Below are 27,041 nucleotides of genomic sequence, written 5' to 3'. Positions count from 1 at the left end.
GCAGCAGGAGATGTCTGCTTGACAAGACACTTCCTATTCCCCCCAGCCTCGGTTTCCAGATCTAATAAATGGGAATACTTCGGGCTCCCAGAGGGAAGTTCCCCCACCTGTCAGCCAGCAACCCTGGTGTAAGGAACTGTGTAGGTTCTGGGGCCACAGTACAAGAGAAGTGTGAGCCCTGCCCTCAGGGAGCACCGCAGACCAACAAGGCCCAGGTGGGAGACCTGGGCCTGATAGGGTGTCCAGCAGCTCAGGGCCCAGCCACCTTGCACCCCTGGGCAGGTGCACCATCACCTTCTGCACAGGGGCCAGTCAGGAGCACACAGCTCTGTGCAGAAGTCCAGAAACCTGAGAGGGGTAGAGAGCTGTGAGCCTAGCCTTCTGCAACAGGTGTGGAGGCACAGGCGCAAGGGCTGAGGCTCCTGCCAAGCCCCCAGAGGAGGGACAAAAGGAGGGCAGCCTGAGCCTGTACCATGGCCCCTGGACCACCCAGGTGGGGTTTGCAGGTTCCTTCTCCCCCAGCAGGAGACCCCGGAGGTGCCTCCAGGGCCTCCCTGGGCTCCAACATTTGTGTTTAAAACTGTGCTTTCTTACCCCAGGAGGTGAGCAAAAAGAGAATAGGACATTTGTCAGTGTCCCTCTGCTTCCTTCTAGAATCAAGCAGAGCATGTGAAAGAGGTCAACTGGGCCAGGAGTCTCAGAACAGAAGCCTGTGCCTGCATGGGCCTAATGCTGTCGGCTGGCCCTCAGGGTTCAGGGAGCTGTGCAGGGGTCCCGGGCTCTACCACCCTGTGCAGGCAGGTCCAGGCCAGGCCCCAGCTCCTTGTTTTGAAGGCAGGACTCTTCTGGAGGACAGACCAGACCCAGCAGGCCTCTTCCCCATAAGGCACATGGGCCAGGAGACGGCAGAGGGCCAGCGTCCAACCTGGGGACCCAGGCGCACACTTCAGCTCTGGCCTTCCGTCCCCCCAGGGTGTAGCAAGAAGATGACTCCTGGGCCCCTCCCAGAAGGAAGGAGACCAGGATCCTCCATCATTCAACACCCACAGGAGGACTCAGCATGGTCTCAGAGCCCAGGACTCCACATAGCTGGTTTAGATGCCCCAAAGACCCACTGAATTACAGAGCCCTGGGGAAGAAGAACCTGATATTTCCAGTTTCCCTTTCCTGGAAGGGAGACTGGGCCCCAGTGGGGCTTGAGGTTTTGACCCCCTGGCCCTCTTCAATGACTTTGGAAAGGCTTCTGTACCTATCTTAGGCCAAAAAAGGGTACCACCTCACTCCCCAGGAGCCAGGGGCAAGCTGTGCTGGACACACTGAGGTAAAGCGCTGTCCGTGGGTCCCTCTCATCACAAACAGCAAGACCAGAGCTACTGGTCTGTTGCTGTGATCCCCAGCCAGCAAAGCTGGCACAGCACCCTCTTTACAGATGAGGATACTGAGGCTCAGATACACAGACAGATGGCGTGAGGGAGTGCCACCTGCAAGCTGGCAGTGCCAGCGTCCAGCTGCGTGTGTGCTAGCCGGTGCTCCCCTGGACTCCGTTCCTGCCACCGTGTGCTCAGGAGCCTGCTACCTGGGCAGGGCAGCTGTGGGGTCACCCCCAGGTGCCTGAGTACAGCTCCTCAGCCCTCCTGCAGCTGCCCGTGCACCAGGCCAGTGGGTCCTAGTGGGTTCTCTGCTCCCTTCCCAGCTGGCCCTCTGTGAGGCTGGCAGCTCTCCAGCCCTGAAAGGCTGCAGGCTAAAGTGCCTGGTTATTAAAAAGGCAGAAGAGCTCCTGATAAGAGAGGGATGGCTTTACCATTCCTATTTAGACATCCGAATCATTCCCTCGTCCTCACCCTCTGCCACCAGATTCCCCTCCACCCGCGGGAAGGCTCATTTCACCACTCAGACGGAGCAGGCGCTGATGTAAAAATAGAGGCTGGCGGAGGGAGCTGGCACTGTGACTCATGGGGTGGCAGGCTCCGCGACAGCTGTGCCTCCCCTCCCCCTCCTCTTCCACCTCCCAGTCCCCTGGCCCCTCCTCTCCTCCACCCTCCTCCCCTTCCTTTCCTCTCCCCTTCCCATCCCGCTACTCCTCTCTTTTCTCTGTCCCTCCCTCTCCCCTTACTCTTCATTTTCTGTCCCCTCTCTCTTCCCTCTCCTATCCCTCTTTTCTATCCCTCCCTCTCCTCTCCCCCTCTCCTCTCCCCCCATCCCTCTCTCCACTTTGCTCTAACCCTCCCCTCCCCTCCCCTTCCCCTCCCTCTCTCCCTCTTCCTCTCTCCCTCTCCCTCTTCCCTTCTCTGCCCCTCTCCCTCCCTTTTCCCACACAAAGCAGGGACTCCAGGGCAGACAGGTGAAGCCAGCTGCCCAAGCAGGTCTCTTTCTTTTTCTTTTTCTTTCTTTCTTTTTTTTTTTTTTTAAATATTTTTAGTTGTAGTGGACACAGTACCTTTATTTATTTATTTATTTTTATGTGGTGCTGAGGATCAAACCCAGGGCCTCACACAGGCAAGACCTCTACCACTGAGCCACAACCCCAGCCCTCCTCAAGCAGGTTTCTTCAGACATTTACTAGTTAACATTTCCCCAAGTTAGTGCATGATGAGGAAGGAGACCAAAATAGCACAGGCTTTCATCCTCCTGTGGTCTTTTAGGGTTTTCTATAGAGAATGTTCTGGCTCTAAGGACACTCCTGCCAGCCCCAGGGCACCAGTGGACTTAGAGGAAGTGAAAGGGCTGAGACCCAGGCTGCCTCCCTCCCCACATTACTCCAGGGCCCCATTTCTCCCTGGCCAGCACCCAATGACTGAAATAGAGGCCCCAGAGTTTCATGCATCAACCAGCGCTCACCCATCCCCAGGTCAACAGCTCTCCATTGCTCTTCCCATAAAGGAGTATGCACTCAGCAAGGGAGCCTGCAAGCTGCCCCCATCCTGGGCACCATCCCACACCCCAGCCACAACCTCCCTCCAAGGCTTGAAGGGCCCACCTGAGCCTGCAGGAGGTGCCTGTGCTCCACCTGCCACCTCACTGGCACTCCTGAGAGGCTCAGTGGGACTCTCCTTTGTAGCAGGGGTCCAGTTTGCAGAGAGGATGATTTGAGTTGCTGTTTGATAAGTGCCTGTCTCCCAGGTGGGATGGAAGCTGAAACCCCATTCTTCTGGCTAATCTTTGTACCTCCTAGGTGCTTAGTGACTGTTTGTTAAATAAATGCATGAATATCTGAGGCCTGGAGGATGCCAATAAGCACGTCAATAGTGGGGTGACACAGTTCTAGAGCTGGCTGGAAATGAGCTGAATTCTGGATGCCTTGATGCCCCACCTCAGGCTGGTGAGAACCCCTGCCTGAGCACTCAGAGAACCAGAAAGCTGGGTGCAGGACACAGACATTCCCTGGCTGAGAAAAAATCCACCATCCCTTGGAAACAGGACCCCCCACCCCCATTCAGGACTGGGACTGATGCAGTGGGCCTCCCTCCTCAGCCCATGTGAGCGAGAAGAACTTGGAGGTGCTGCAGGCCCCAGCTCTTTCCTGGCCTGCACAGACAGGTGCAGTCAGGGAAGAAACACAATCTCCCCCACCCACAGGGAGGGCCAGGTCTGGTAGGCTGGACCTGGCACCTCTGGAGTCTCAGCACAAGTGTCCTAGACCTCACTGGATCTAGTGTCCTGCTTTCCACCTGGCTGCCTGCATGGAGCACTAGAGGTTGAAATAGGGGTGACCCAGAGGCAGAGGTGACATGCCCCAGCCACCTTTAAGGCATCACTGGAGAAGTTCAGGTACAGCCAACCTATGCTATGGAGTGATAGTGTGTCTCACACCATAGTCCCAGAGACAGCAGTGTGTGTTCAGGGAGGAGTGCTGGACTTGGGGCCCTGGAAGAGGCAGCTGTGACTTGAAGCACACCAGAGCTTCTCAGGGAAGACCTCAAGTTCCCCCCTTTGTGAAATCCTGTAGAGCAGCCTCCTGGCTCTCTCCTGTCATGAACTCTGCCCTCCAGACATGGAACTCAGCCTCCTAGGCAGCTTGGACTGGAGGCCTGAACTCAGCCTCTGATCTGAGTTCTCAGTGCACTATTGTCAGTCAAGTGTGCAGGGCTCTGTGGAGCCCAGGAAGACAATGAGAGCCACAGGTGCCACCCTGCACCCTGCCCAGCCTAAGCTCCTGCCACAGTTGACCAGCAGGTGTGATGAATCTGCCCACACTCCAAACACCCTCCACTAGAAATGGAATTTAGGGCTGCCGGGCTAGCCTGACCTTTTCTCTTCTGTTTATTAATTTTTGTTTTCCACTTTAATGCTTTTAATATTATTGGTACGTGTTTGTTGGAAATGAAGTTAAAGAGACACAGAAGTATAAAAATGGCATAGTAATCACCTTGTCACCCCCACAGTGACTGATCACTTTGGCCTATTTCCTTTGTCTCTTTTGCCCTTCATTCCTGTTTTCCACAGTTCAGTAGATCCCTATGGGCCCTCAGCATGTTACCCTGAGGATCCAGGCCCCTGGACATCCAGCTGGTGTCCTGGACACTTATCAAACTCAGTGCATGTTTGGGCCCAGAGAAACGATAGTCTTGTTAAATTTTGAGATGGGGTCTTGCTAAATTGCCCAAGCTGGCAATACTTATAATTGCTGAATTATAGGCATGGCCTCCACACCCGGTTAATTTTTTTCTTTCTTTTTTTTTTTTTTTTTTTTTTTTTTTTTGTGGTGCTGGGGATTGAACCCAGGGCCTTGTGCATGTAAGACAAGCACTCTACCAACTGAGCTATATCCCCAGCCTTGGTTAATTTTCTTCTTTAAAGATCTATTCCTTTCTGTCCAACATTACCCCATAAATCCTTTCAGGCCTAGTTTGGGTAGCACACTTGGCCCAGTGCCTGGGAGCATGAACTACTACCAAAAAAAAACACAAGATAAACAGCACTGATAAGATGCATCCTAATTTAGATTTTTTTCTTTTTCTCTTAGAAATATCACGAGAGGTAATTCTTACATTTTCAAAGAGCCACACAATCCCCACTTTTGCTATCCTTTTCAATAGATGAGTGATGTGGAGCACTAGCCTCAAGCCTGCTGCCAGCCCTGAAACACCAGAGCCACCCTAGCAACACAGCGGGTCACAGAAGTGGGTCATTAACCCCACTCCACACAGGCTTGCAGCTTATTTAAGTGACTCAGGTCCTGGTTTGTGTCAGATGTGCCAATGTGTACTTCATACTATCAATGAAAGCTGGGTTCCTCTGAAACTCTAGAATTTAGCCCATCTTAAACTTTTATCCAAACTGGGTAGGGGAAAATATGTTTTTTAGTAAACATGTTATCATGCATGTGTTTTATTAAAAATCCTTTTTTTTTTTTTTTTTTTTTTTTTGGTGGTTACCAACTGAGCTATTCCCCAACCCTTGTTTTACTAACATCTTAAACTTTACCAAGTGACTGGTTCTCCTGATATCTGGATTTGGCAGCATTAGTCTTGGAGGCCTCCAAGATTTCTGAAACCAGGCAGCAGGCCTGAAAGGACACCGATACTGTTCAGCACGAAATACCACTACCATCTCTCTCTGTCACAATTGCACCTACAGAACTATCTCCTTATGGGTTTATTATCTTCATTGTGTCAGAATCTGTTTAATTTAGGGACCTCTGCTCTTGGGATTATTGACTAGTTACTTAAAAAGAATAGGTATTGCATTCTCCTATAGAAATTAAAACCTTTGTTGTGCCTTTAAAGCATGGGTGAGGGGTCCTCCTCCCTTACCCACCTCCCTTCTCCAGATGGGGCTCAGCCCACGCCTCAGCCCAGCCCCAGGCTTCCTCACCCTCCTCCCACCTCGGGGGTGGGGGTTAGGGGGATGCTCCTCTTGGGTGCAAAGCAAAGTACTTCCCAGTTTGGAAGAGATGGTGACTATCTTAAAACTAGCTTTAGGCTGACTCTGAACTTCTGATCCTCCTGCCTCAGCCTCCTGAGACTCTGTCTCCGAATTTAAAGACAAATTAAAAAAAAAAAAAAAAAAGACTGGGGATGTGGCTCAGTGATTGAAAGCCCCTGGGTTCAATCCTCGGTGCCAGGTGTGTGTGTGGGTGCTCACTAGACCGCAGAGCACAGTTCCTTTAATTAGACCTGCAGATTCAACGGGGAGCCCCGTGAGTGCGGTGGAGATGAGCTCTGAGGACGCGGCCCTGGGCAGCACCATGGCCAGCGCCCGCCGCTTGTCCCGGCTCTGGGCGGAGGGAGGGAGGCAGCTCACCACCCCTGGGGGCCTGAGGCCACCCGGCGCAGTGCCTGAAGGGGCAGGAGACGATTTCGTCTCCTTGGCTGCCCACCCGGGTAAACAGACGACAGACACGTTGTGCAGCAAAACAGGTTTTAATGCTTCGAGCTCCCACTTCCTTCCACAGGGCTTTGTTTTAAATATAACAAAATGAGGTAAATCACGTTGGGTATGTACACGTTATGGACAGGCGCCAGGCTGCGGCGGCGACGAGGGGGCTGTCGCAGGGGTCGCCGCCGCGGGCGGCCGAGGCCAGCCCCGTAACGCGAGCGCGTCCATCGTCCTGAGGAGAGTGCGCACGCGGGCGCGGGCGCTTAGAAGCATTTGCGGTGCACGATGGAGGGGCCCGCCTCGTCGTACTCCTGTTTGGTGATCCACATCTGCTGGAAGGTGGACAGCGAGGCCAGGATGGAGCCGCCGATCCACACCGAGTACTTGCGCTCAGGAGGTGCGATGATCTGCAAGAGAGCGCGTCAGGAGGGCCGTCCGCCTGCCCGCGCGCCCACCCACGCACCCGGCCGGCCGCTGCTCACCTTGATCTTCATGGTGCTGGGAGCCAGGGCCGTGATCTCCTTCTGCATGCGGTCAGCGATCCCGGGGTACATGGTGGTGCCCCCCGACATGACGTTGTTGGCGTACAGGTCCTTCCTGATGTCGATGTCGCACTTCATGATGCTGTTGTAGGTGGTCTCATGGATTCCCGCCGACTCCATGCCTGGGGTCGTGGGGGACAGTGTGAGCGGCCCGGCAGGGGGCGGCGGGGCCAGGAGCAGCGGGACCTGGGAGCTGGGGGAGGGGGAGCGGCGGGACGGTTGGGGGGCGGTGAGAGGCGGGGGGACCTCGGGCGGCGGGGTCGGGGCTCACCAATGAAGGAGGGCTGGAAGAGCGTCTCCGGGCAGCGGAAGCGCTCATTGCCGATGGTGATGACCTGCCCGTCGGGCAGCTCGTAGCTCTTCTCCAGGGAGGAGGAGGAGGCGGCAGTGGCCATCTCGTTCTCGAAGTCAAGGGCCACGTAGCACAGCTTCTCCTTGATGTCACGCACAATCTCGCGCTCAGCTGCGGGGGACAGGGGCAGCAGCGGCGGCGGCCTCAGCACCGAGCCCCGGGGCGCGCGCGCGCGCCCGCCCACCCTCCCGTCCGGGCCGCCCGGGCTGCGCACCTGTGGTCACGAAGGAGTAGCCACGTTCCGTGAGAATCTTCATCAGGTAGTCGGTGAGGTCGCGGCCGGCCAGGTCCAGGCGCATGATCGCGTGCGGCAGGGCGTAGCCCTCATAGATGGGCACGTTATGGGTGACGCCGTCGCCGGAGTCCAGCACGATGCCTACGCCGGGATCAGGCAGCGCCTGAGCCGCAGGTCCGCGAATGCGGGCCCCGGGCGCGGCAGGATCGGGGGGGGGGGGGCGGGGGCGGGGGGCGCGGGGTTGGGCACCCGCAGGGACTCACCCGTGGTCCTGCCGGAGGCGTAGAGAGAAAGCACCGCCTGGATGGCCACGTACATGGCGGGCACGTTGAAGGTCTCAAACATGATCTGGGTCATCTTCTCGCGATTGGCCTTGGGGTTCAAGGGGGCCTCTGTGAGCAGCGTGGGATGCTCCTCGGGGGCCACGCGCAGCTCGTTGTAGAAGGTGTGGTGCCAGATCTTCTCCATGTCGTCCCAGTTGGTGATGATCCCGTGCTCGATGGGGTACTTCAGAGTCAGGATGCCTCTCTTGCTCTGGGCCTCGTCGCCCACGTAGGAGTCCTTTTGACCCATGCCCACCATGACGCCCTGCCAGAGGAGAAGACACCATGTACTGGTTACCGCGGCTGGCGTCTTTAGGACCCATAGCACACGGACCAACCCAGCTCCCTCTGGAAGAGAAGCCTGACCTGGTGGCGAGGCCGGCCCACAATGGATGGGAACACAGCCCTAGGGGCATCATCACCGGCAAAGCCAGCTTTCACCAGGCCAGAGCCATTGTCACACACGAGGGCGGTGGTCTCATCTTCGTCGCACATGGTGTCTGGTTTCTGCAAGGTGGTGACCAACAGCAGTCACTAAGAAGCTTCTGGGGAGAAAAGGCCCCCATGCCCCAGGACCTTCCACCCCAAGGACCCAGAGACACCCCAGTGCTGAGCTTCATTGCAGCCAGAGGAGCCCGGGGCACATGGCAGGGGCTCAGGAATGCTGTCCCAGAGGAAGGGCACACTGAAAAATTCTCCATGGTGGGTCCAGAGGACACTGCCCGCCAGGTGCCACTGCACTCCACCTGCTCCAGGAGCTGGGCTCTAGCTCAGAGGGGTTAAAGCTGGGCTGTCTGCTCCTGGCCAGCTAGAGGGTGTAAGGATTGGCCCACAGACCAGCTTTGGTGCCCCATCTAGGGAGAGGTGGTCTGTTCTGGACACCCTGAACATTTCTGACTTAGGAGGGACACTTGCATCTGTCTGCCATCCTGAGAAAAGTGGTTCTAGCTGCCACTGGTGCTAGGTTGGGGGAGCTGGCTTCAGAAAATAAAGCAGTGCTATGAATCTCCCTAAGCACATCCTAAAATTGATCTCCTCAGGTATGTCCTGAACACCAGGGAGAGCAGTCCGATTGGAGAAGTTTCCAGCTGATTGTCTTCTCCTTAAGGCCCTTGAAATGTGGAGTGCCATGGCACACGCCTGTAATCTCAACTCCCCTGGAGGCTGAGGCAGGATGGCGAGTTTGGGGCAAACTTGGGCAACATGGTAAGGCCCCATCTCAAAACATAGAGCACCTGGGACTTGAAGGAGGCACAGGGTGGCCCAGGCCTGAGGCTGGACAGCTGGCTCTGCCCTTGTCCTAGGAGTTCCCCCCAAGTTCCCACCTTGTCCTGTCCCCTTTCCCACTCCACCCTACCTGGGCGGGTGACTACACCTGCTGTTCTTCGGCTGAGGCCCTGGTCGCTCCAGGAGGGAAGCGGGCTTCACTGGGAGCTGTCCGCTGCAGTGACTGCTTGTCCCCTTGCTAAGGTTTTATATAGCCCGTGGGCGCTCCGTCCACGCCGCCCCGCAGGAATGTCGCTGCCCTTCTCAAGCCATATTTGGGTGTTGGACACTAGAGTCCCTTCCTTCAGCTGGTTCTCCGCATGGGCCCCGCCCGGATCCCCTGCACTGACCAAAGAAGGAGCAGGCTGGCCCTGGCCCAGGTAACGCAGACCAGGCCGTATATGGAGTGTCTCCCCAGCGGGCTGCCCCTCCCGACCCGCCCAGTTGCCTGCCAGAGTCGGGTGGGGCAAGGGCCCCTGCACACCCACAGGGCTGGTTAGCGCCCCTGCTCTGGAGCTGCACCTGTTTCAAGGCCTCTCTGCAGTCTACCCACTGGGCACTCCAAAGGTGCTGACAGCTGACCTCCTGCTCCCCTCCCCTCTTAGCTCTCTCCCAGGCCCCACGCTGCTGCAGGCAGCTTCCTGAGGAGCTGGCGGTCAGGTGGGCTCAGAGGGGAGCCCTCCAGGCAGGGAAGGAAGGGAGCCCTGCCGGATAACCCCCTCCCTCCCCAATCCAGAGGCTCAACAGGGACAGCCCCTCCCCACCCTGGAGGCCACCGAGGGGAGGGAGTGGGGAGGGCATGCAGCTGTTGCAATTGGCGTGCAGGGCGGAGCAGTGGAAGGAGGTGGGGCTTGGCAACAGGCCTTGAGGGAGCCGGTGGGGTGCCACAGCCCCCAGGAGCTCCTGAGGGGTGAAGGGTGGGGTGTGCACCCCCTCCTCCAGGACCCTCAACCCTGCATGGCTGGGCTGAGCTGGCATCCACCTCCCACCTCCTCAGTGGCCGCTGAGTGTGTCCCTTTCCTGTGGCTGAAAGAAGGGTCCTAACCTGCAACTAGCTAGGCCTGGAGGTGGAAGAAGGGTCTGTGTGGGGGGAGTGTCTTCACTGAGAGGACCCATGCTGGACTCCCCCTCTCCCACAAGGGCTGAACAAACCCTTTATATTTAGAGGATGATGTCCACTGGCCAGGCTGCTCCCAGTCCACCTTGGAGTCACCACCTGCCAGAGCTGTGCTGGGGCTATTTATACCACTGATATATAGAGATCTGCCTTTGCGTTTCTAGGACTTGGATCTGCTGTGACAAGGTGGAGCAGGGTCAGCAGAGGTCATCAGTGGGAGCTTGGCTTCATTTGGTGGGGGACAAGGACAGCCCAAAAGGAAGTGTTCTGTGAAGAGCTCAGTGATGGGTGCAAGCCAGAAGGGAGGCCTTGGCTTCTGTGCAACGCAGTTCAGGCTTGGTGTGGAAGGAACAGCGAGAGTAGAAGCATGCCCTGGTTGGGGGAGCAGCATTCCCAGGCTTGGCACAGCCACCCAGCAGTGGGAAGGGGCCGCGGAAAGCTTTCCCAATTACTCTGGAGAATGGGTGACCACATTTCACTTTTAACGCCGCGTCTGTGGGCAAGAGTAGATGGTGGCCAGAGTGCACTGTATGTACCTCTTAGGAGGATGTGCTGTTTGGGCCCTTAGCAGGTAGACCGGCCTGCCTCTCCCAGGGCAAGGAGTCTGAAGGGGGAGTCCCTGAAAGGCAAACACTGACAGCCTTAAAGAGAGGCCCACCTGGCGCTCTACCCATGTGACTGCTGGTTTGACAGGCCCCTGACAGTCACCCAGGCCCCCAGCCCACTCTGGTCTCTCAGTGGCCAACAGACCAGAGACTGGTGGAGGAGCACTCAGGCTCAGCCACAAAGCACAGCTCCCCTCTGCTGAGCAAGTTACTCCCGCAAAGGCCCCAGCTGTGGGGGAACCCAGGCCTTGCGTGTGAGGGAAGGGCTCCAACAATACCTATATTCTTGGCACTTTGAACACTTATACTTTGACAGGGGCTCACCAAGGTGCCCTGGTGGGGCTCTGGATCTTCTCCAAGGAGGAGGCAAAGGCTTCTTGAAATGCAAACCAAGGACTTCAGGAGCAGCTGTCCCCTAGAGAAGATACCTTCCCTCACAGGCTACCCATCCACAAGTGTGGGGGACCGAGGCTCCAGAAGAAAAGGCCTGGTCCTTCTGGCCTCTTCCTCTTCTATGATGGCTACCTCCAGACTGAGGATTCAAATGCAGTGGGGCCCCTCCCCCACACCCAGTGCACTCTGGGATCAAGCAGAACCTGATCTGCCTCCCCTGACTGCTAAGTTACCTTGGGTAAGTCATTTCTGGAAGATTCCAGCATCTGCAGCTGGATCAAAGTGTTCCTTGGGACTGAGCCAAGTTGTACTAGTGAGTGCCTGGGCCCTGGGTGTCCTTCCTCCTGTGACTGGGAGGGCTTGCAGGGGGAAAGGGGCTGGAGAGGTCAGGGACAGCGGTAGTCACCCATGGTGGGAGGGCCAGTGCAACATTCACCGTATTTGGAGCTTGGGCAGATAATTCTAGCATTATTAAGTGACAAAACCTACAACCAATAAACGACCCATGTTTCAACTTTGGGAGTGCAAACTATGGCACATGCCTATAATGCCAGTGGCTCAGAAGGCTGAGGCAGGAGGATCACAAGTTCAAAGCCAGTCTCAACAATGGCGAGGTGCTAAGCAACTCAGTGAGACCCTGTCTTTATTAAGTAAATAAAATACAAAATAAGGCTGGGGATGTGGCTCAGTGGTTGAGTGCTCCTGAGTTCAATACCCAGTACTACCCTCCCCCACCCCAAAAAAACACACCCCTCTTGAGGACTAAGGCATGCATTCCCAAGGGCCAAGTACACAGAGGAGAAAGTGGACCTGCAGGACTGAGCTCTCCCTGGGGTGGAGATAGCTGGAAGAACATCGAAACTGGCTCTGCAAGAGGGGTGGTATCAGGAGCAGTGGTAATGGGGACCAGGGCTGCGAAGCAATGGCCAAGAGCAGAGGAGAGTTCACACCTGCTCCCACCAGAGGCCACAAAGCAGAGGGTACAGACAGTCCCCAGTACCCGGCCTCCTTCCCCATGGAACCACATCCCCTTGAGGGGGGGTCTCCCAAGTGGCCCAGGTCAGCCTCAAGCCTGTGATCCTCACAACCTCCTGAGTCTCTGGGCTTCCTAGTGCTCCTGGCTCCATACACTCTAAGAAGTATTTCAGTTTCTTCTGGCTGGAGTATTACAGGGGTTTATGGGTTGGATGTGAGGTGTCCCCCAAAAGCTCCTGTTACTGCCAAAATGTTCAGAGGTGAAGTGATTAGATCCTGAGCTGTCACCTATCTGCCCTTGCCAGTCTGAATGGATGGACTGGGTGGTGACCACAGGCAAGTGGGCATGACTGGAGATGGGCACTGGGGCTGCCGTGGAAGGCTGCCATCTTCCCTGGGCCCACCCCTGTCCACCTCTTCCCTCAGCCACACCACTCCTCTCCTCCCAGCGACCAAGGAATAAATCTCTGAAACCTTGAGCCAAAATACTCTTCCTCCCTTTGTTGTTCTTAGGTATTTGGTCACAGTGATGGAAAGGTGACGGACACAGAATCTGTTTCCTCCTTACTTTTTAACTTTATATTTGTGTGTGTGTGTGTATGAGGAGGTACTGGGAATCAAACTTAGGAGTGTTCTACCTCTGAGCCACATCTCCAAGTCCCTTTTTTCCCAAATGTGTTTTCTTTCTTTCTTCACATACTTTTCCTAAATATAGGCTTTCCCGTCCTCAAGTGCTTACTGGGCACCTGGTGAGCGCGCTGTTCACACGCGGCAGGCACTCAGGGTCTCAATAGCATGGGAAGAGAGCTCCTCAGCAGGCCCCAGTGTGCTCAGAAGGTTCAGGAGGCCTGGGATCCAGACCCGGCTCCAGGCTTCAGGCAGCTCCTCCACTTAGGGCCCAGCTTGTCTGCCTGTCCTGGACCCCCTCACATACCCCCAAGGCCAGCTGCTGGGGTCACTGCTGCCACCCGAGGCCCCCAGTGGGCCTTGATAGTGTGTATAAGACGGGCAAACACCCTCTACAGGATATGGGTCGCACCCAGAGTCATCGTCTGTTACTTGATTTTCCCAAAATCATTAATGATAGAGTGATATGGAGCAATTCTAAAAGCAAGGCAGAAAATGTATTTAAAACCATGTCTCAATTCCAATTTTACTGTTCTGGAGCTGTGAAGCCCAGACAGCCAGGGAGCAGCCTCCCTCCCTGCCAGGAAGGCCACACCTCACTACAGAACCCTGGGGCCTGGGCATCGGCTTGGCTTCAGGTGGAACCCTTGCCTCACGCAGGGGATGACTGTGGTGGCAGATGGAGGTGGAAGGAGCACATGTCCCCAGAGCACTGTGTCATCACAGTTAATGTCGTGTGAACTGAAGTTTGGTCTTCTAGCCACTGACCTGTGACGGTACCTCCAACAAGCTCCTGACCTGGCTCTGACACGGGGTCGCCAAGTTCCTTCCCAACAAGCAATGGGCGCGAGAGGGACCTCCAACTGGGCTCTGCACCACATTTGACTTCTGACCTTCTCAGCTGTCGGGCAAGCAGCTAGTGAGACTCGCCTGGCCAAGAGTGGCTGGCCAGCAATGCCTGCTATTCTGCTTTTATCTAAAGCCAGACAGTGCCCAGTAACAACTGGTTAGGTCAGAGAGCTTGGAGAAAACAAACCCCAGGGGTCTCCAGCATGGTGAATGGTGGTGATGAGGGCAACCACGGTGAGGACTGAAGAAACGCCACTAGCACCAGACTACTACCCACAGCGACAGCGGGGGTGGGGTGTCAGAAGACAACACTAACTGTTATCCACTGAAGTACTTTTACTGAAACTCATTCATGTGCAAGTTAAAAATGCTCCCAGTGACTTAATCAGTTATCAAACTTGTGGGAAGCCATTCTCACACGTGATTGGGCACCTCCCAGATTGGGTGTGAGGCGTTCTGGCCAAACTGTGTGGGAGCTATCCCCACCCTCTCCAGGTGCGAAGCCTGTCTGTGTGGGGGGTGTGACTGACCACTGATCCTGAGGCCAATCACTGACCCTGACCTTGGAATGCTTCCCCCCTCGACCTTCATTGGATGGAATTTTCCCCTGAATTTCTTGTTCCCCAATAAAAGGCCACTCCCTGGCGTGCTCTCTCTCTCTCCTGCTAGTCCTGAGTAAGCCTTGCTGCCCCACCAGGTGGTTTGAGGGGAGAGCTGTCTCGGACCTGGTCATAGAAAAAGGTAATTGAGTCTGTGTGTGTTTATTTTGATCTCACTAGTTAACTTCTATGCCACGAACCTCTTTAATGAAACCAGCGTGCTGGTCGCCTGGTGGACAAACTCACATGACTTAGACCCACTGTTTTTTTGCTTTTAATTCTGTTAAGTCAGTAAAATATGACATTTATCTTGTTAGATAGGTATTTCCCACTAGTCCCAAACAAAACAGAAGTCAAACACCCCAGATCCTCTCCAGTGTCATAAACATCAGAGATACTCTAGGGCCCTCCTAACTTTTAAGGGTCATGGACCCCGAGGCCTAGAAGTGATGTGTGCACGTGCAGCCAGAACAAGGATGAGAGCCACAAAACTCACTGGACCACGTTACAGAGAACAGAGAGGGTCAGCTGGGCATGGCGGCCTATGATCCCAGCACCTCAGGGACTGAGGCAGGACGACAACCAACCCAGGCAACTTAGGGAAACCCCATCTCAAAATTTTAAATAATTAAGAAAATAAAAAAGGCTGGAGATGTAGCTTGGTGGTATAGCATCCCTGCATTCAACCTCCAGTACCACAAAATAATGAAGAGAAAGGGGCAGTAAGTGCACAAACAACTGATAAAGCCAAAATCACAGTACAGCTTCCAAATACAGCACAGAGAAAGTTCTGCTGCACGTGCTACCATAGTGCACGAGCTCCCCAGTGTTTAAGGCCTCAAATTTTATAAGGACACACTTGTACAGATCTTAGAAAGTGACCAGTTGTAGAACACTTTACATTTGTCCCTGGACGTAATATTCATAATTTGCTTTCAAAACAAACTCAAAGTACGGGTTGGACTTGAGGCTTCCCAGCTGGTCTGCCTGCAGCAGGCCCTGCACCTCTGGCAGGTACTCACTGAGCCGGACGCCTGTGGACAAGCACAAAAGCACTTTTACTGTACAGAACTCTCCAGCACATTGGACCCATGCCTGTGCGAGCTGCCTCCCGCACCCCACCCCCCAGCAAGTAGGCTGGCAGAGCTGCCCCCCTGCAGTCTCTTCTGCAGGTGGACAGCGCCTCCTTGCAAGCTTCAGCAGATGTGGAGTCCTACACTTTCCCACAGTGTAGGTCACACTTAACAATCACTTGAAAACAACATTGAGTAGTTTCTTCCCCAGCTGGGAAACCCTTTGGCAGAGAGGCTGTCAACAGCACTGGCAATGGTGCCTCAGAGGTAACGACTGAGGTCTGACCAACAGGCAGCACAGCCTGTCGGCCCACAGAGGCCACTCCAAGGAGCACCAGCCAGATAGGCCAGGCAAGGTGAGGTCTCCATGGGTACAAGAAAGCATGAGAAATTTCTTCATTTGACAAGTGAAGAAAATGAACCAAAATTTTAAATTAATAAGACTAAGATATAATTTGTTACATCACCATAAGTTCTGAAAACCAAGTTTTGGTTTTAAAAACAAAGTACTCCCAGTGTCTAGCACCATTTTTTTGTATTTCTCACAGAATGAAAATCTGGATTAATAAATGTTAGAGGCTAAATCTGAAATGTGTATATTACTTACTGCCATTAACACACTTTTAGCAAAAACCTTTTCTCTGTAAAGTACTATTACTCTTGAGAAGATACCACCTGGGTGTCAGAAGGTCAGCCTCCAGAAAAGCCCACCTTGCATCTGGCTTTAGGGCATGAGGCCCATCCTCCTCCAGGGAAGGGGTTCAGGAGGCTGCACACCTCCCTCCCCATGATTGTGACCAAGCCAACCCTTGGCCTGCTGAATACAGCCTTCAATCTTCAAGAGAAGTCAGGAAACAACACTGATAAGTACCCCCAATGAGGAGGTGTTGGCAGCTGCCTAAAAAAAAAAAAAAAAAAAAAAAAACCCCAGTGCTCCCAGGGGACATGGCATCTCACTCCACAAGGCAAGGTGCTTTGTCACAGGGTCACTTTCTTGTCTGTAGGATGAACTCAGCCATAGGTTGCAGCCACCCTGGACCCCCAGAGCCCACATTGCAGTGTCAGTTCACGTTGGAACCTGTTCTTATATGACAGTCCTGTGTGGAAAGGGCCCCAAAGGCAGGATGGCTACATGCCCCTCTAAGTTATAGGAGCTTCTCCTGGTGTCCATCTGTGTACAAAACTCAACAATTCTGTGTAGAACCAGGACTTTCTGTTCTTGCTCTCTCTCTGTTCCATCATTTACTGGGTGTGGGTGCTGAGCACCAAGAACTAAGGTCTATACATGTCCGTGAGCACCTGCTCACAAGGCTGGGCCCTCCCAACACTTATCTGCTCAGCTAGAGCCTCTGCAAGTGCAGATAGCCGTCATGTCCAGTGTCTTCCCAACTCCAAACACAGAGAGAGAAAAGGCTCACAGACACAGGTTAGCTCTCATGAACTTCCAGCAAAAGGCTCTGCAGCTCAGAACACTGGCTGTGGAGCCTGGTGCTTCTCTGGGTCCCTTCTTTATGTGGCTAAGCCAGAGACCCTGGCCTGTGGAAATGCCACACAGGACAGAGGACCTGGTCTAGAGGAGCTGGGCAAACTGATGTGCACGTGATTCCACATTTAACAAGCAACATTCTCTGAGTGACTCCCACATGCCAGACAGCAGGCCAGGCGTGTTGTGTGAGAATGCACCATGTATTTTGCAGGTTTGTGCCCTTAAGGCATCCAGTGCATGGATGTGTTGACCTGACGAACAGTTCTTTCATTCAGGAGGGCCCTGGGCTTGCCATCATACACCCCTCCCAATGATGATGAAGGAGTGTCTCTGCCTGGAGCTCAGTCTATTCTGCACACTGCTTGGATTCTGGCACCCCACACCCTGACTTCATGACTCTACAATAAACATGAGTCATATTTGTTTTCATGTATAAAATGTGCAGTCTCTCATCTTTTGTCCAATATTCTGAATATTTTCTGCTCCTGGAACGTGAAAGGCAGTTTATAAAAGCTTGTTTTCTCAAATTCACCTTTCCCTCAAGAATGAACACTGTATCTGAAACAGCCTATTCACCTATTTATCACCAAATGAAATTTTGCTTACTGCCTTCGGCACAAAACACACACATAAAACACATTACTCTCTTGTTTGTAAGTGAATCCTAGTCTTAAATGGATTTGTACAAATATCTTCTAGTTTGTTCTTAAGTACGGTATGGTCAGTGACCTCTCATAGCTCATTTCACCCTATAGCTCATAATACACCCCAGAGCTCATAGCTAACTAGAAACCTTCAGCCTTCACAAAAATTAAATGAAAAATCAAGGGAACTCTTACTGCCATCAGTTACAGGTTTGGGGAGTCAAACCAGTGGTGGCCATGGTGTCCCTCCTGCATCACTACTTTGCTTTTCTTGCTACACTCTCAGCCCCTTTCACTTTTTATTTGAGATAGGATCTCACTAAGTTGCCCAGGTTGGCCTCAAATTTGTGATCCTTCTGTCTGAGCCTACTGAGTTGCTGGGATTACAGTGCATGCCACTGCACCCGGCTGAAATTGCTTTATCTTTTTTTTTTTTTTTTAAAAGAGAGAGTGAGAGAGGAGAGAGAGAGAGAGAGAGAGAGAGAGAGAGAGAGAGAGAGAGAGAAAATTTTTAATATTTATTTTTTAGTTCTCGGCAGACACAACATCTTTGTTGGTATGTGGTGCTGAGGATTGAACCCGGGCCGCACGCATGCCAGGTGAGCGCGCTACCGCTTGAGCCACATCCCCAGCCCATGAAATTGCTTTATCTTAAATCCACTGTCATTTGACATCTTGACAAATACCCACTATCCAAAGACTTGTAAACTAAGAAGTGATTCTGTGATTTTTTTTTTTTTTTTTTTTTTTTTTTTTTGGATACCAGGGATTGAACCCAGGGGTGCTTCACCTCTGAGCCACATTCCCAGCCTTTTTTATTTTGAGACAGGGTCTTGCTAAGTTACCTAGGGCTATGCTAAATTGCTGAGGCTGGCTTTTAATTTGTGGTTCTCCTGCCTCAGCCTCATGAGCCACTAGGATAACAGGCATGCACTACCATGCCTGGCTGATACTGTAATTTCTTTCCTCTTTAACACAATACCGTTGTTTTATGTATTTATTTTTACGTGGTGCTGAGGATTGAACCCAGTGCCTTACATGTGCCAGGCAAGCGCTCCACCACTGAGCCAAAAACCCAGCTCCTGATACTGTGATTTCTAATAGTAACAAAATGCTTACCATCTTTTAAAAGTTTCTGCAGGATTTTCACAAAGACACTGTCTTTAGACACTTCGATTGGATCATCTTTACCATCTGAACTGGACCAGCTAGAAAACAAAAACACATGAAGGAAATAGCACCATCATTCTTGTGGTCCCATCTGGATGCAATGAGGATGGATAGCGCTCTCTGTGATGGTGGTCAAAGCTGAACGACAGGCCTGCAGTGTGGACATGCTCCCAGCCACCACCGACCTGACTTCCAGACACAGGAGGAACCTCAGACAGCATATAGCAGTGCATGGGTACGGTTATGAATTCAAGCCTGTTTCACAGTGCCTGTGTGGCAGAAGGGAGCTCTTCTTCTAGGGGCTCACATGGCCCTGCTCTGAAGTGCTCAACACGCAAGCCACCAAACACCAGCACCAACAAGAAGCAGGACAAGGCTCCTCTTGGTTGCCTGGGATAGGACAATAAACTGAGGGCCATATAGTGGGTGCTTGAGCATCCCAACAAAGCTCCTCAGGGACCCGGCTGCCACCTCCCAGGTCCACACCTGGGCCCAGCTCCCCTGGGGCTCATGTCTGACCAGGAATGCCAGGGGTGGAAATCCCCCTCTACACAGACAAGAGGGCTGTGGCCTCCCAGACTGTCTCAAGCAGCAGGTCACATTCTGTGGCAGCACTGCAAGCAGCAAACTGCGTGAGCACTTCCTGCTGCTGAGCACCGGCACCCGGCGAGGAACAGCTGGACCGGGGCACGTACTCGTCCCTCTGCAGGGCTCTGCAGAGGATTTCCAGCTTCAGGTCGTCAATGTTCACATCTTCATCCTTCACAGCAAAACAAAGCATCCTGGTTAAATTCTGGCTGTCACAAAGAAAGAGTCTTCAATTTTATTTATGTCAACTCCTAATCCTGCATAAATAGTGTCTTTGCTTTTAATATTGATACTATAGTTTATCATTTTTAAAAACTCCTTTTAAGGGCTTTGTGCATGTGAGGAAAGCAATCCACCAACTGAGCTAAATCCCCAGCCTCAGGTTAAGGTTATTAAATGAGGTTGTACAAAAGCTAACCTTGGGGGATTGGGGCTGTAGCTCAGTTGGTAGAGTGCTTGCCTAGCATATGTGAGACACTGGGTTTGATCCTCAGTACCATATAAAAATAAAATAAAGATATTGTGTCCATTTACTATACAAAATATTTTTAAAAAGCTAACCTTGGGGGCTGGGGCTGTAGCTCAGTGGTAGAGCACTTGCCTAGCACCTGTGAGGCACTGGGTTTGATCCTCAGCACCACATATGAATGAGCAAAATAAAGGTGCACTGACAACTAAAAAAGTGTTTGGAGAAAAAAAAAAAAGCTAACCTTGGGTTTTTAAGATCCACCAAACAACTCCCATTCACCCTGCCCTAACAGAAGGCCTTCCTATAGAGCAGCACAATCGTTTGAAAATGAGAACACTCCCCTTAAGGTGAGCGCTGTGAGGAAAATACCTCAGAATGCTGGAAAGCTGCCGTTATCTATCTGTGCACTAGAACATGAGAGTTACCAGGAACCGGAGCCCCATGGCAGCTCTGCTCCAGGCTGGGGCTTGAGAGCCTGGGCAACTGCCTCACCTCTTCGATATACTCGAGCAAGTCCAGAGCCTTCTTGAAATCATACTCGTTGGCTCTTCTGTTTTCTTCACAGATGTACAGCTGCAACAAATTACAGGAGGCAGGTCATTCTCAGCTATCAGCATAATGCCAGAGAACTTAGGAGAAGCCACTCTGTCCTAGAGTGAGCTAGAGGCTTTTAAGGCCAAGAACCATGACCAGGTGGAGGCCAGTGAGCTGCACCACAGCAGGCTGGCCTGGTGGGAGGTGTGTGTGGGGTGCTGGTCTTCTCAGGAGGAAAGAGCACTGGCCAGCTTGCCCATGCAACCCCCTCCCAGCCATACCCTTGGGAACACTTGGTTCCCAGGAAAGAGGCATGGGCGGCACCCATGGACCATACAAATCCTTTTCTGAACCATTTTGCTACGGAAGACTGAAGAGTGACATTGTGGAGGAAATATCAGTGCACTCTTCCTGTACCAGGAAAGTGAACTACAGGTGATTCCTCCTGGTCACGAGAGGTGGATCTGGAGGGCCAGGGGAGTAGCCCGGGGAGGTGGAGACTGGCCAGCACACATTGGGGTGTTGTGAGCACGGGAGCAGGAGGTGCAAACCTACACTGATGAGCTGTGGAGCTGTCAGCACGGGCATGGCACCGAGGCGCAGCTGTCTCTCTGCCAGCAGCTGCTCAGGCAGGGTCTCCTGGTGCAGCAGGAAGCGCTCCTGCTCAGCCATTGCTGGTGTTCAAGGACAGAGAGGGAGAAAGATGAGACTTTCAAATCTGCAGTCACAAAGCAAAACCGAGTTACGACGACAAAGAGCTCTAGTGCCACGGCATTGCTACATCACAGCACTGCTGCACAATGACCTCAGGATGCCACCAGCACTGCTTCCTCCTGGCTACTTCAAGAGGGGCAGGGCCCAGACTCTAGCCCCAGTGTGGCCCAGCCTCATCCACACAGGGGAATGGGGCAAAGCCACCAGGGCACAAAAGGAGAAGAGCAGTGCCTGCACAGACATGCGGCCAGTCTACTGGCCAGCACACAAAGCCTCTGCGTGCGCAGACTCTCTGGGCTGCTGGGCAGGTACTGCTGTGCAGTCAAAGTACCTGTAGCACCACACACACTCAGTTTTTTAAAAAGTCAGCATGTTTGTGCACTTCCATACCTAGAAAAGCAGATCCAGAGGGTAGCTCAGGGAACTTGGACCTATTTCAACACAACTTATTTGGTGTGTATTTTTCTAAAATTTACAGATTTCCCATATGGTTATTTGTTTTCCCATATAGTTATTCATATAACTTTAAAGTCATGACAATAGTCTGCAGGGAATCCATCCGAGAGACCTGAAAATAACCACTTGTGCAGACCTTAGTCTGTCCACACAGCAGAGGCTCCTCCTCCAGGCCTATTTATTTCACTACTTGCATGTGTGTGACAGTGGTGCTGGGAACTTAGATTGGAACCTTGCACGTGCCAGGCAGGCCCTCTACTACTGAGCTACACACACTCCCAGCCCCCTTCAATTTTTATTTTGAGAAACTTACAAATCTGTAGCTTCTGCGGGACCTGGCATGTCTCTGGGCATTCTGCCTGGCCTGCTGCTGGACAGTCTGACTACACATGTCCCCCTCTCATGGAGGGTGCAGTTGTCATGGCACGCCACATCCACAGACTTCAGCAGGTACCACCCGATCACCATGGTTCAGAGTCAAGCTCACAGAGTGGATACAGCATGCTACAGTCACCTAGTATTAAACACATCCAGGCTCTCTCAGTGGTTCCCAAATCAGAGGTGTGACCTAAGAGCCAACTGCAATTCTGGGTGATGGCTCTTGGGTTCCTATAATCTAGGGCTGCCTGTCTTTTGCACTGCTGAAATGTTAAGTGTCCAGCTGAGTACACTGTAAAATGTTCTGCCTTTGAGGCATACTGGCTGCCCCCTTGTGACCAGATTCAGGATGAACACTTTAGGCAGGTGACAGTAGGTACCACCTGTAACACCACCCCAGGAAGCATGGGATGTGGGCTGTGTCTGATCTGTGTACCAACACTCTGAAAACCTGGGAACACCTTTTACCAGACCCTGAACTGAATGGGCCTGCCACCTTTTTGAGATGGGGGCCTTGCTAAGTTGCCCAGGATGGTCTTGAATTTGCTCCTGCCTTCGCCTCTAGAGCTGGTGGGACTGTAGACATGTGCAACAGCACCCGACTAATTCTAGTATCTTTTGGTGACCCATCATTCACTGTAATTGCAAAGTGGTGACATCAACCACCCTGTCCATATTAGCTGTCAATCATTTCTAAAGAAGCATTTTACTGACCCCCCCTTTTGGGGAACACTGTGGATTCAGGGACTTTTACCTTCTTTTTACACACACACACACACACACACACACACACACACACTCTTTTAATTAATTAATTAATTAATTTGAGACAATGCCCTAAGTTGCTAAAGCTGGCCTCAAACTTGTGGTCCTCCTGCCTCATCCTCCTAAATTTTTGGGATTATGGGCATGTACCACCATGTCCAGCCCTGGCTTTTCTTTCATAAACTGTGACATGCAATCCTTCATCACTCTTGACACTCAGAAGGAGCTACTCAAGGCTCTTGTACTTTCTGACTCAGCAGAACCCTCCTAGGTCACCTGGTCAACAGCTCCGTTTCTTCTCACTGGAAACTGGAAGAGACACCAGACTGCACAGGGCTCATGGCATGGGGTGGTGTGGGGCCCTCAGACAAGACCCCACCCGAGATCTGCAATTTGAATATGTAACAGTTCTCTTTCATTTCACACTTGTGACTCCCTTCTTGGTTCTCAAAAACAAAAAAACAGTATTTCCTCACTTCATCTATAAAACAGCTTCAGAACTGCACCAACAGCATGGCCTATGAGAAGCCCCATGTGAAGCCTGGGCTCTCTCTGCAGTCCCATCTTAGAGTACTTTTGCCAAGTGTGCATAACTAGCCCTCCAGTCATGCTCACTTGAACTTACATGCATGCGTGTATATGTGTGTGTGTGTGTGTATACTTTTTTTGTATCAGGAATTGAATGGCGCTTAACCACTAAACCTCATCCCCATTCCTTTTTTAATATTTTTATTTAGAGACAGGGTTTCACTGAGCCATCTAGGGCCTTGCTAAGTTACTGAGGCTGGCTTTGAACTTGGGATCATCCTGCTTCAGCCTCCCAAACTGCTGGGATTACAGGCGTGTGCCATTCTTCCCGACTTTTTATTCTTTAGGAATTCTGGCTTAAAATATAAATTCTTTCCAAAGAATAAGGATTTCAAGCACATAACCAAGTAACTGCAGGCATGTGGAGTACACAGAGCCTTGTATGAGAGAGGGCTACACGCACTCCAGGCTCTAAGCAACACTGTGACCTTTACATGGCTCTCCTCTTGTTTCTTTTTTACCTTCAATTTTTTCTTGCAGTACATCCTCTGAAAGGTCTGAAGCTAATGCAGCCAATTTACTCAAGCCAAGAAGTGTTTTTTTCTTGGCAAAATAACGAGTCTCCATATTTGCCAAACCCAGAAGCGTTGCATGAGCCTACAATAAACCATAAGAAGCATGGTAAGGTCCTGGTGCCGACCCAACTAGGAAGCAGGGCTCAGCACACCCCGAATGCAGCCTCCCCTGAGCGAGCCCACGATGGCACACCAGCAACCGGCACAGCCAGCCTGCTTGGAGCCGCAGTCTCAACTAGGCAGGCCGCCGGGTACCTGCTGGGGGAGTGCTTTACTCAACCAACTGGAATGAGCTAGCTCTGAGAACATGCTCATTATAATAAAGGGCAACGACCGCTCCAGACATTACTCTATTGTACCAGTAGCCAAAGCACAACAGCTCACTTTTTTTTTGAGGTATTAGAAGTAATGACAGAGTCATCATAAATCGAGAATGCCAGATTTATCGAATTATTCCAGAGTGGGAGGATTTAATAACCTGTAAGTACTACCTTCTAAATTTGTAAACATTATTTATTATAAGTTGACAAAAACAAGCACATACATTTATGGAGTGCAAAATGAGGTTATAACACACCCATACAATGTGGAACTCTTAAATCAGGCCAATGAATAGCTCCCTTACTCAAGGACTTATTTTCCATGGTAAGAATACTTGAAGTCTACTCCCTGAGTGCATGCACCGCCATCAACTGGCAGCATGCAAGCAGCACCTTTCCTTCCTGGGCTGCAGCTGGCAGGTGGCTGCGGCCCTCTGCCCTTCACCTCAGCCTCTGATGCTGTCTGCTCTCTGCTTGAGTGGCTCCGTGCCAGACCCTTTGGATGGGAGACTACGGTACTCGTCACTCTAGTCCCAGCTTATTCCACTGAGCAACAGGTCCTCTAGGGTCACCCATGCTGTAGCCAATGGTAGATTTCTTTCTACAGCTGAGTGCCGCGCCACCATGCAGGTGCCTGTCATTCACCCACGTGGATGCAGCTGATCCTTCAACTTGGCCGTTGTACAGTCAGTGTTGCTATAATCACACAGTGCACAGGTGTGGGTGGCACACTGATGTCACACTGTCTGGGGACACCCAGAAATCAGCAGCAGGATGTGTGGCCACTGCTGATCTCTGAGCAGCCCCAGCACGCCCTCCACTGGCTACACTGGGGGACACTCCCACCGAGACCAGGCAGAGGTTCCCTCTGTTGCCTCTTTCCCAGCACCGCTCTCCTGTTGTGCTGAGGAGGCTGCTCTGTAAGGCGTGCACTGGCCTGCGGGACTGTCCTGTACTTGCTGTGGTGATACCCAGCGTGCCCCTCTGTGGCATCCATACCACTTCTCTCCAGAAATGTCTACTTAGGTCTTCTGTCCATTTTTAAGTTGAGTTCCTTGTTCTCTTGCCTTTGAGTTCCTTGTATATGTCTTAGACACTAACCCCTTCTCAGGCACACAGCCATAAATAGTGGTTGAATTACTAAAACCAAATGAATTCAAAACACACCAACAGCTACATGCACCCATTTTACACAACTGGGTCCTTCTTACCTTTTCCAGCTCTTGGCTATTAACCTCGTGTAGCCAGCTGAGATGTTCATGAGCTTGCAAAAAACTTGCCAACTGTCCGTGTTGAGAAACAGGCTGAGACAACAACTTGCCCCGCTTTCCTTTCTCCAGATACCAACGGAAGAGAAAGTCTGAAAAATTCTACAAGATCACAAAGGCGAGAACCCATTACTGCTTGTCAGTGCAGCTCTAAGACACTCTCTCATGACAACAAAATGCTAAGCAGCTTTCAAAGCCCCAAGGAGGTTCTCCTTTTAAGCAATAATTTTCTATGCTGTTACTATGTCGATACGTATTCCTACGATGACAGTGACTTTCCTGTTTGCCTAATTCAATCATCTTACTGGACAAGCCTGTAGGTTCAGGTTCAGAAGGAACCTCATTTCATGATCACTGGCTTTGCTACTGGCAGAATCGGAATGTGCACAAGTTGGTGAGGGAGCTGTCAGCCATGGGTAGTATTTAAATTTAATTAATGTTAAAACTTCAGTTCCTTAGGCATCGATCAAGAGCCTTAGCAGTCAACAGCCACGTGTGTCCAGCTGCTCTCTCTTGGACAACGGATATAAACATGATCTCCACCATCACAGAGCATTCTCCTGGAAAGCATGGGACTGTGCCATCCACAGCAAGGCCTCGCAGGCAGTGCCACATGGACAGCCACGGGGGCTGGCATGGTGAGTGGGAATCCAGGCAGGCCCCCAGGAACCTTGTGCTGGGCTCTGGAATGCAGTGCACACGGACTGGAAGACCAGGGGAGAATTAGGAAATATTCACATCAGAGATCTCTTCCCAAAAGACATGAAATCAGAAATGAAGCATAGCAGTAGAGGTGGTGACAGAGCCCTGGCCATCTCCCTGCCGGTTCTGCCGCACTCAGCCTCACACTGCAACTGTAGAAGGAAAGGGCTGTCCCAGGAGAAGATACTCATCCCACCACACTGCTCTCTCACCCCAAAGTCCACGCCACAACTAGAAACCACAAGACCAAAGAGGAAGAAAAGCCTGACTAAGCAGCAACACAGAAAGCAGGCAGCTGAGGCTGACCCAAGAGTGAGCAGGCTGTGAAGTCAGCAGGGCTTGAAGATAATCACGGAACACATTAAAGGAAATGTACACGCAGAGGGAAAATGCCCATAGATGATCGGAATCCATAATAAGAATTTAAAAGTCACAATGGGTAGAAAGCACACAGTTCAGCACTACTGTGAAATTCTGTACACACCATACCCCACAGCTGGGCCCTGACCACACAAGGAGCCAGTGAGGTCCCACAACACCCCTATAGATGCTGCTGTGGGCACAGGACGCACAGCACTTGTTTGGGTTGCACTAGCACAGGTGCTGCTGTGGACACAAAATGATGACACCCACCAAGGCCCCAGGGACAGATGGAAGAGAGCAGCCTGACCATAAGGTGGCCCACCACCCACCATGTCCAGCACCTTACCTGATCGGCAAACTGAGTCATGTAGCGCTGGAGCCTGCTCTGGTTGTCAGTCTGCTCACACAACTGTACTAAGATGTCAAAGTCACAGTACTTCTCTGCTAGAGAAGCAGCCCATGAGTACTGGCCCAGCGTGACTGAAAATGAGAACAGAAGAAAGAAATCCTGTTAGTAAACATTAAAGACATAGTGAAAACAGTACTTGAAACTTCTCTGTGTTCATACTGCACACTAAGAATAACCAAGGGGACGAGGATCTTTCTGGCTGCTGACACTGGTTTCCTAATCCACATGCACTGCCAAAGTGAAGACACAGTCCACTGCCTCCCTCCAGCCTCCAGACACGATGCTGTCTCCCACATCCTGGCCAGAACGCCCGGCCCTCAGCTCTACAGCATGCCTGCCTGGCCCTCCCCAACCATGCCACACTCTGCTGTGAGGCTGCTCCTGCAATGCTCGAGAAC

General features: G+C 52.1%; 2 protein-coding genes and 1 long non-coding RNA gene across 5 annotated transcripts in view; 1 reads left to right on the top strand and 2 right to left on the bottom strand.

Moving 5' to 3' along the window:
* Positions 1-6,343: 6,343 nt before the first annotated feature.
* Positions 6,344-9,299, bottom strand: ACTA1 (actin alpha 1, skeletal muscle). Of its 2 annotated transcripts, none has more exons than XM_081298073.1 (7): positions 9,146-9,299; positions 8,137-8,277; positions 7,711-8,035; positions 7,427-7,588; positions 7,132-7,323; positions 6,801-6,982; positions 6,344-6,725 (listed from the first exon to the last, which is right to left on the bottom strand). In XM_081298073.1, exons 2-7 carry the CDS (start codon positions 8,263-8,265, stop codon positions 6,582-6,584), a joined length of 1,134 nt encoding a protein of 377 aa, XP_081154199.1. In that variant the 5' UTR covers positions 8,266-8,277; positions 9,146-9,299; the 3' UTR covers positions 6,344-6,581. The 2 variants fall into 2 exon arrangements, with proteins under 2 accessions (XP_081154199.1, XP_081154198.1); XM_081298072.1 differs by having other exon boundaries at positions 9,128-9,287.
* A 910-nt stretch (positions 9,300-10,209) lies between these two features.
* On the top strand, positions 10,210-14,343 carry LOC308651175. Of its 2 annotated transcripts, none has more exons than XR_014022509.1 (3): positions 10,210-10,512; positions 11,075-11,389; positions 13,514-14,343. It is a non-coding gene; the product is annotated as an uncharacterized lncRNA (long non-coding RNA). The 2 variants fall into 2 exon arrangements; XR_014022510.1 differs by having other exon boundaries at positions 13,414-14,343.
* A 116-nt stretch (positions 14,344-14,459) lies between these two features.
* The window catches only part of NUP133 (nucleoporin 133), a 45,515-nt gene continuing 32,933 nt past the window's right edge, over positions 14,460-27,041 (bottom strand). Inside the window, exons 19-26 of the mRNA XM_081298071.1 lie at positions 26,581-26,714; positions 25,113-25,271; positions 23,528-23,663; positions 20,721-20,839; positions 20,124-20,204; positions 19,270-19,334; positions 18,524-18,612; positions 14,460-15,235 (exon numbers count right to left, since the gene is read on the bottom strand). Of these exons, the coding sequence (XP_081154197.1) occupies positions 15,099-15,235; positions 18,524-18,612; positions 19,270-19,334; positions 20,124-20,204; positions 20,721-20,839; positions 23,528-23,663; positions 25,113-25,271; positions 26,581-26,714 (920 nt within the window). The 3' untranslated portion in view covers positions 14,460-15,098. The remainder of the gene's footprint in view (positions 15,236-18,523; positions 18,613-19,269; positions 19,335-20,123; positions 20,205-20,720; positions 20,840-23,527; positions 23,664-25,112; positions 25,272-26,580; positions 26,715-27,041) is intronic.

This window comes from Spermophilus citellus (genome assembly GCF_964194105.1).
Source record: "Spermophilus citellus genome assembly, chromosome: 6".
Taxonomy (NCBI): domain Eukaryota; kingdom Metazoa; phylum Chordata; class Mammalia; order Rodentia; family Sciuridae; genus Spermophilus; species Spermophilus citellus.
Note: the sequence above shows the minus strand (reverse complement) of the source record. Positions and strands in the feature narration are given on the sequence as shown.

What these genes read in the sequence shown, in the direction of transcription:
- ACTA1 (XM_081298073.1), bottom strand. Translation starts at nt 8,265, where the DNA reads ATGTGCGACGAAGATGAGACCACCGCCCTCGTGTGTGACAATGGCTCT. An exon ending in TGGGCCGGCCTCGCCACCAG is followed by an intron (nt 8,036 to 8,136) that starts GTCAGGCTTCTC and finishes CTCCTCTGGCAG; the next exon opens with GGCGTCATGGTGGGCATGGG. An exon ending in CCAGCACCATGAAGATCAAG is followed by an intron (nt 6,726 to 6,800) that starts GTGAGCAGCGGC and finishes GCTCTCTTGCAG; the next exon opens with ATCATCGCACCTCCTGAGCG.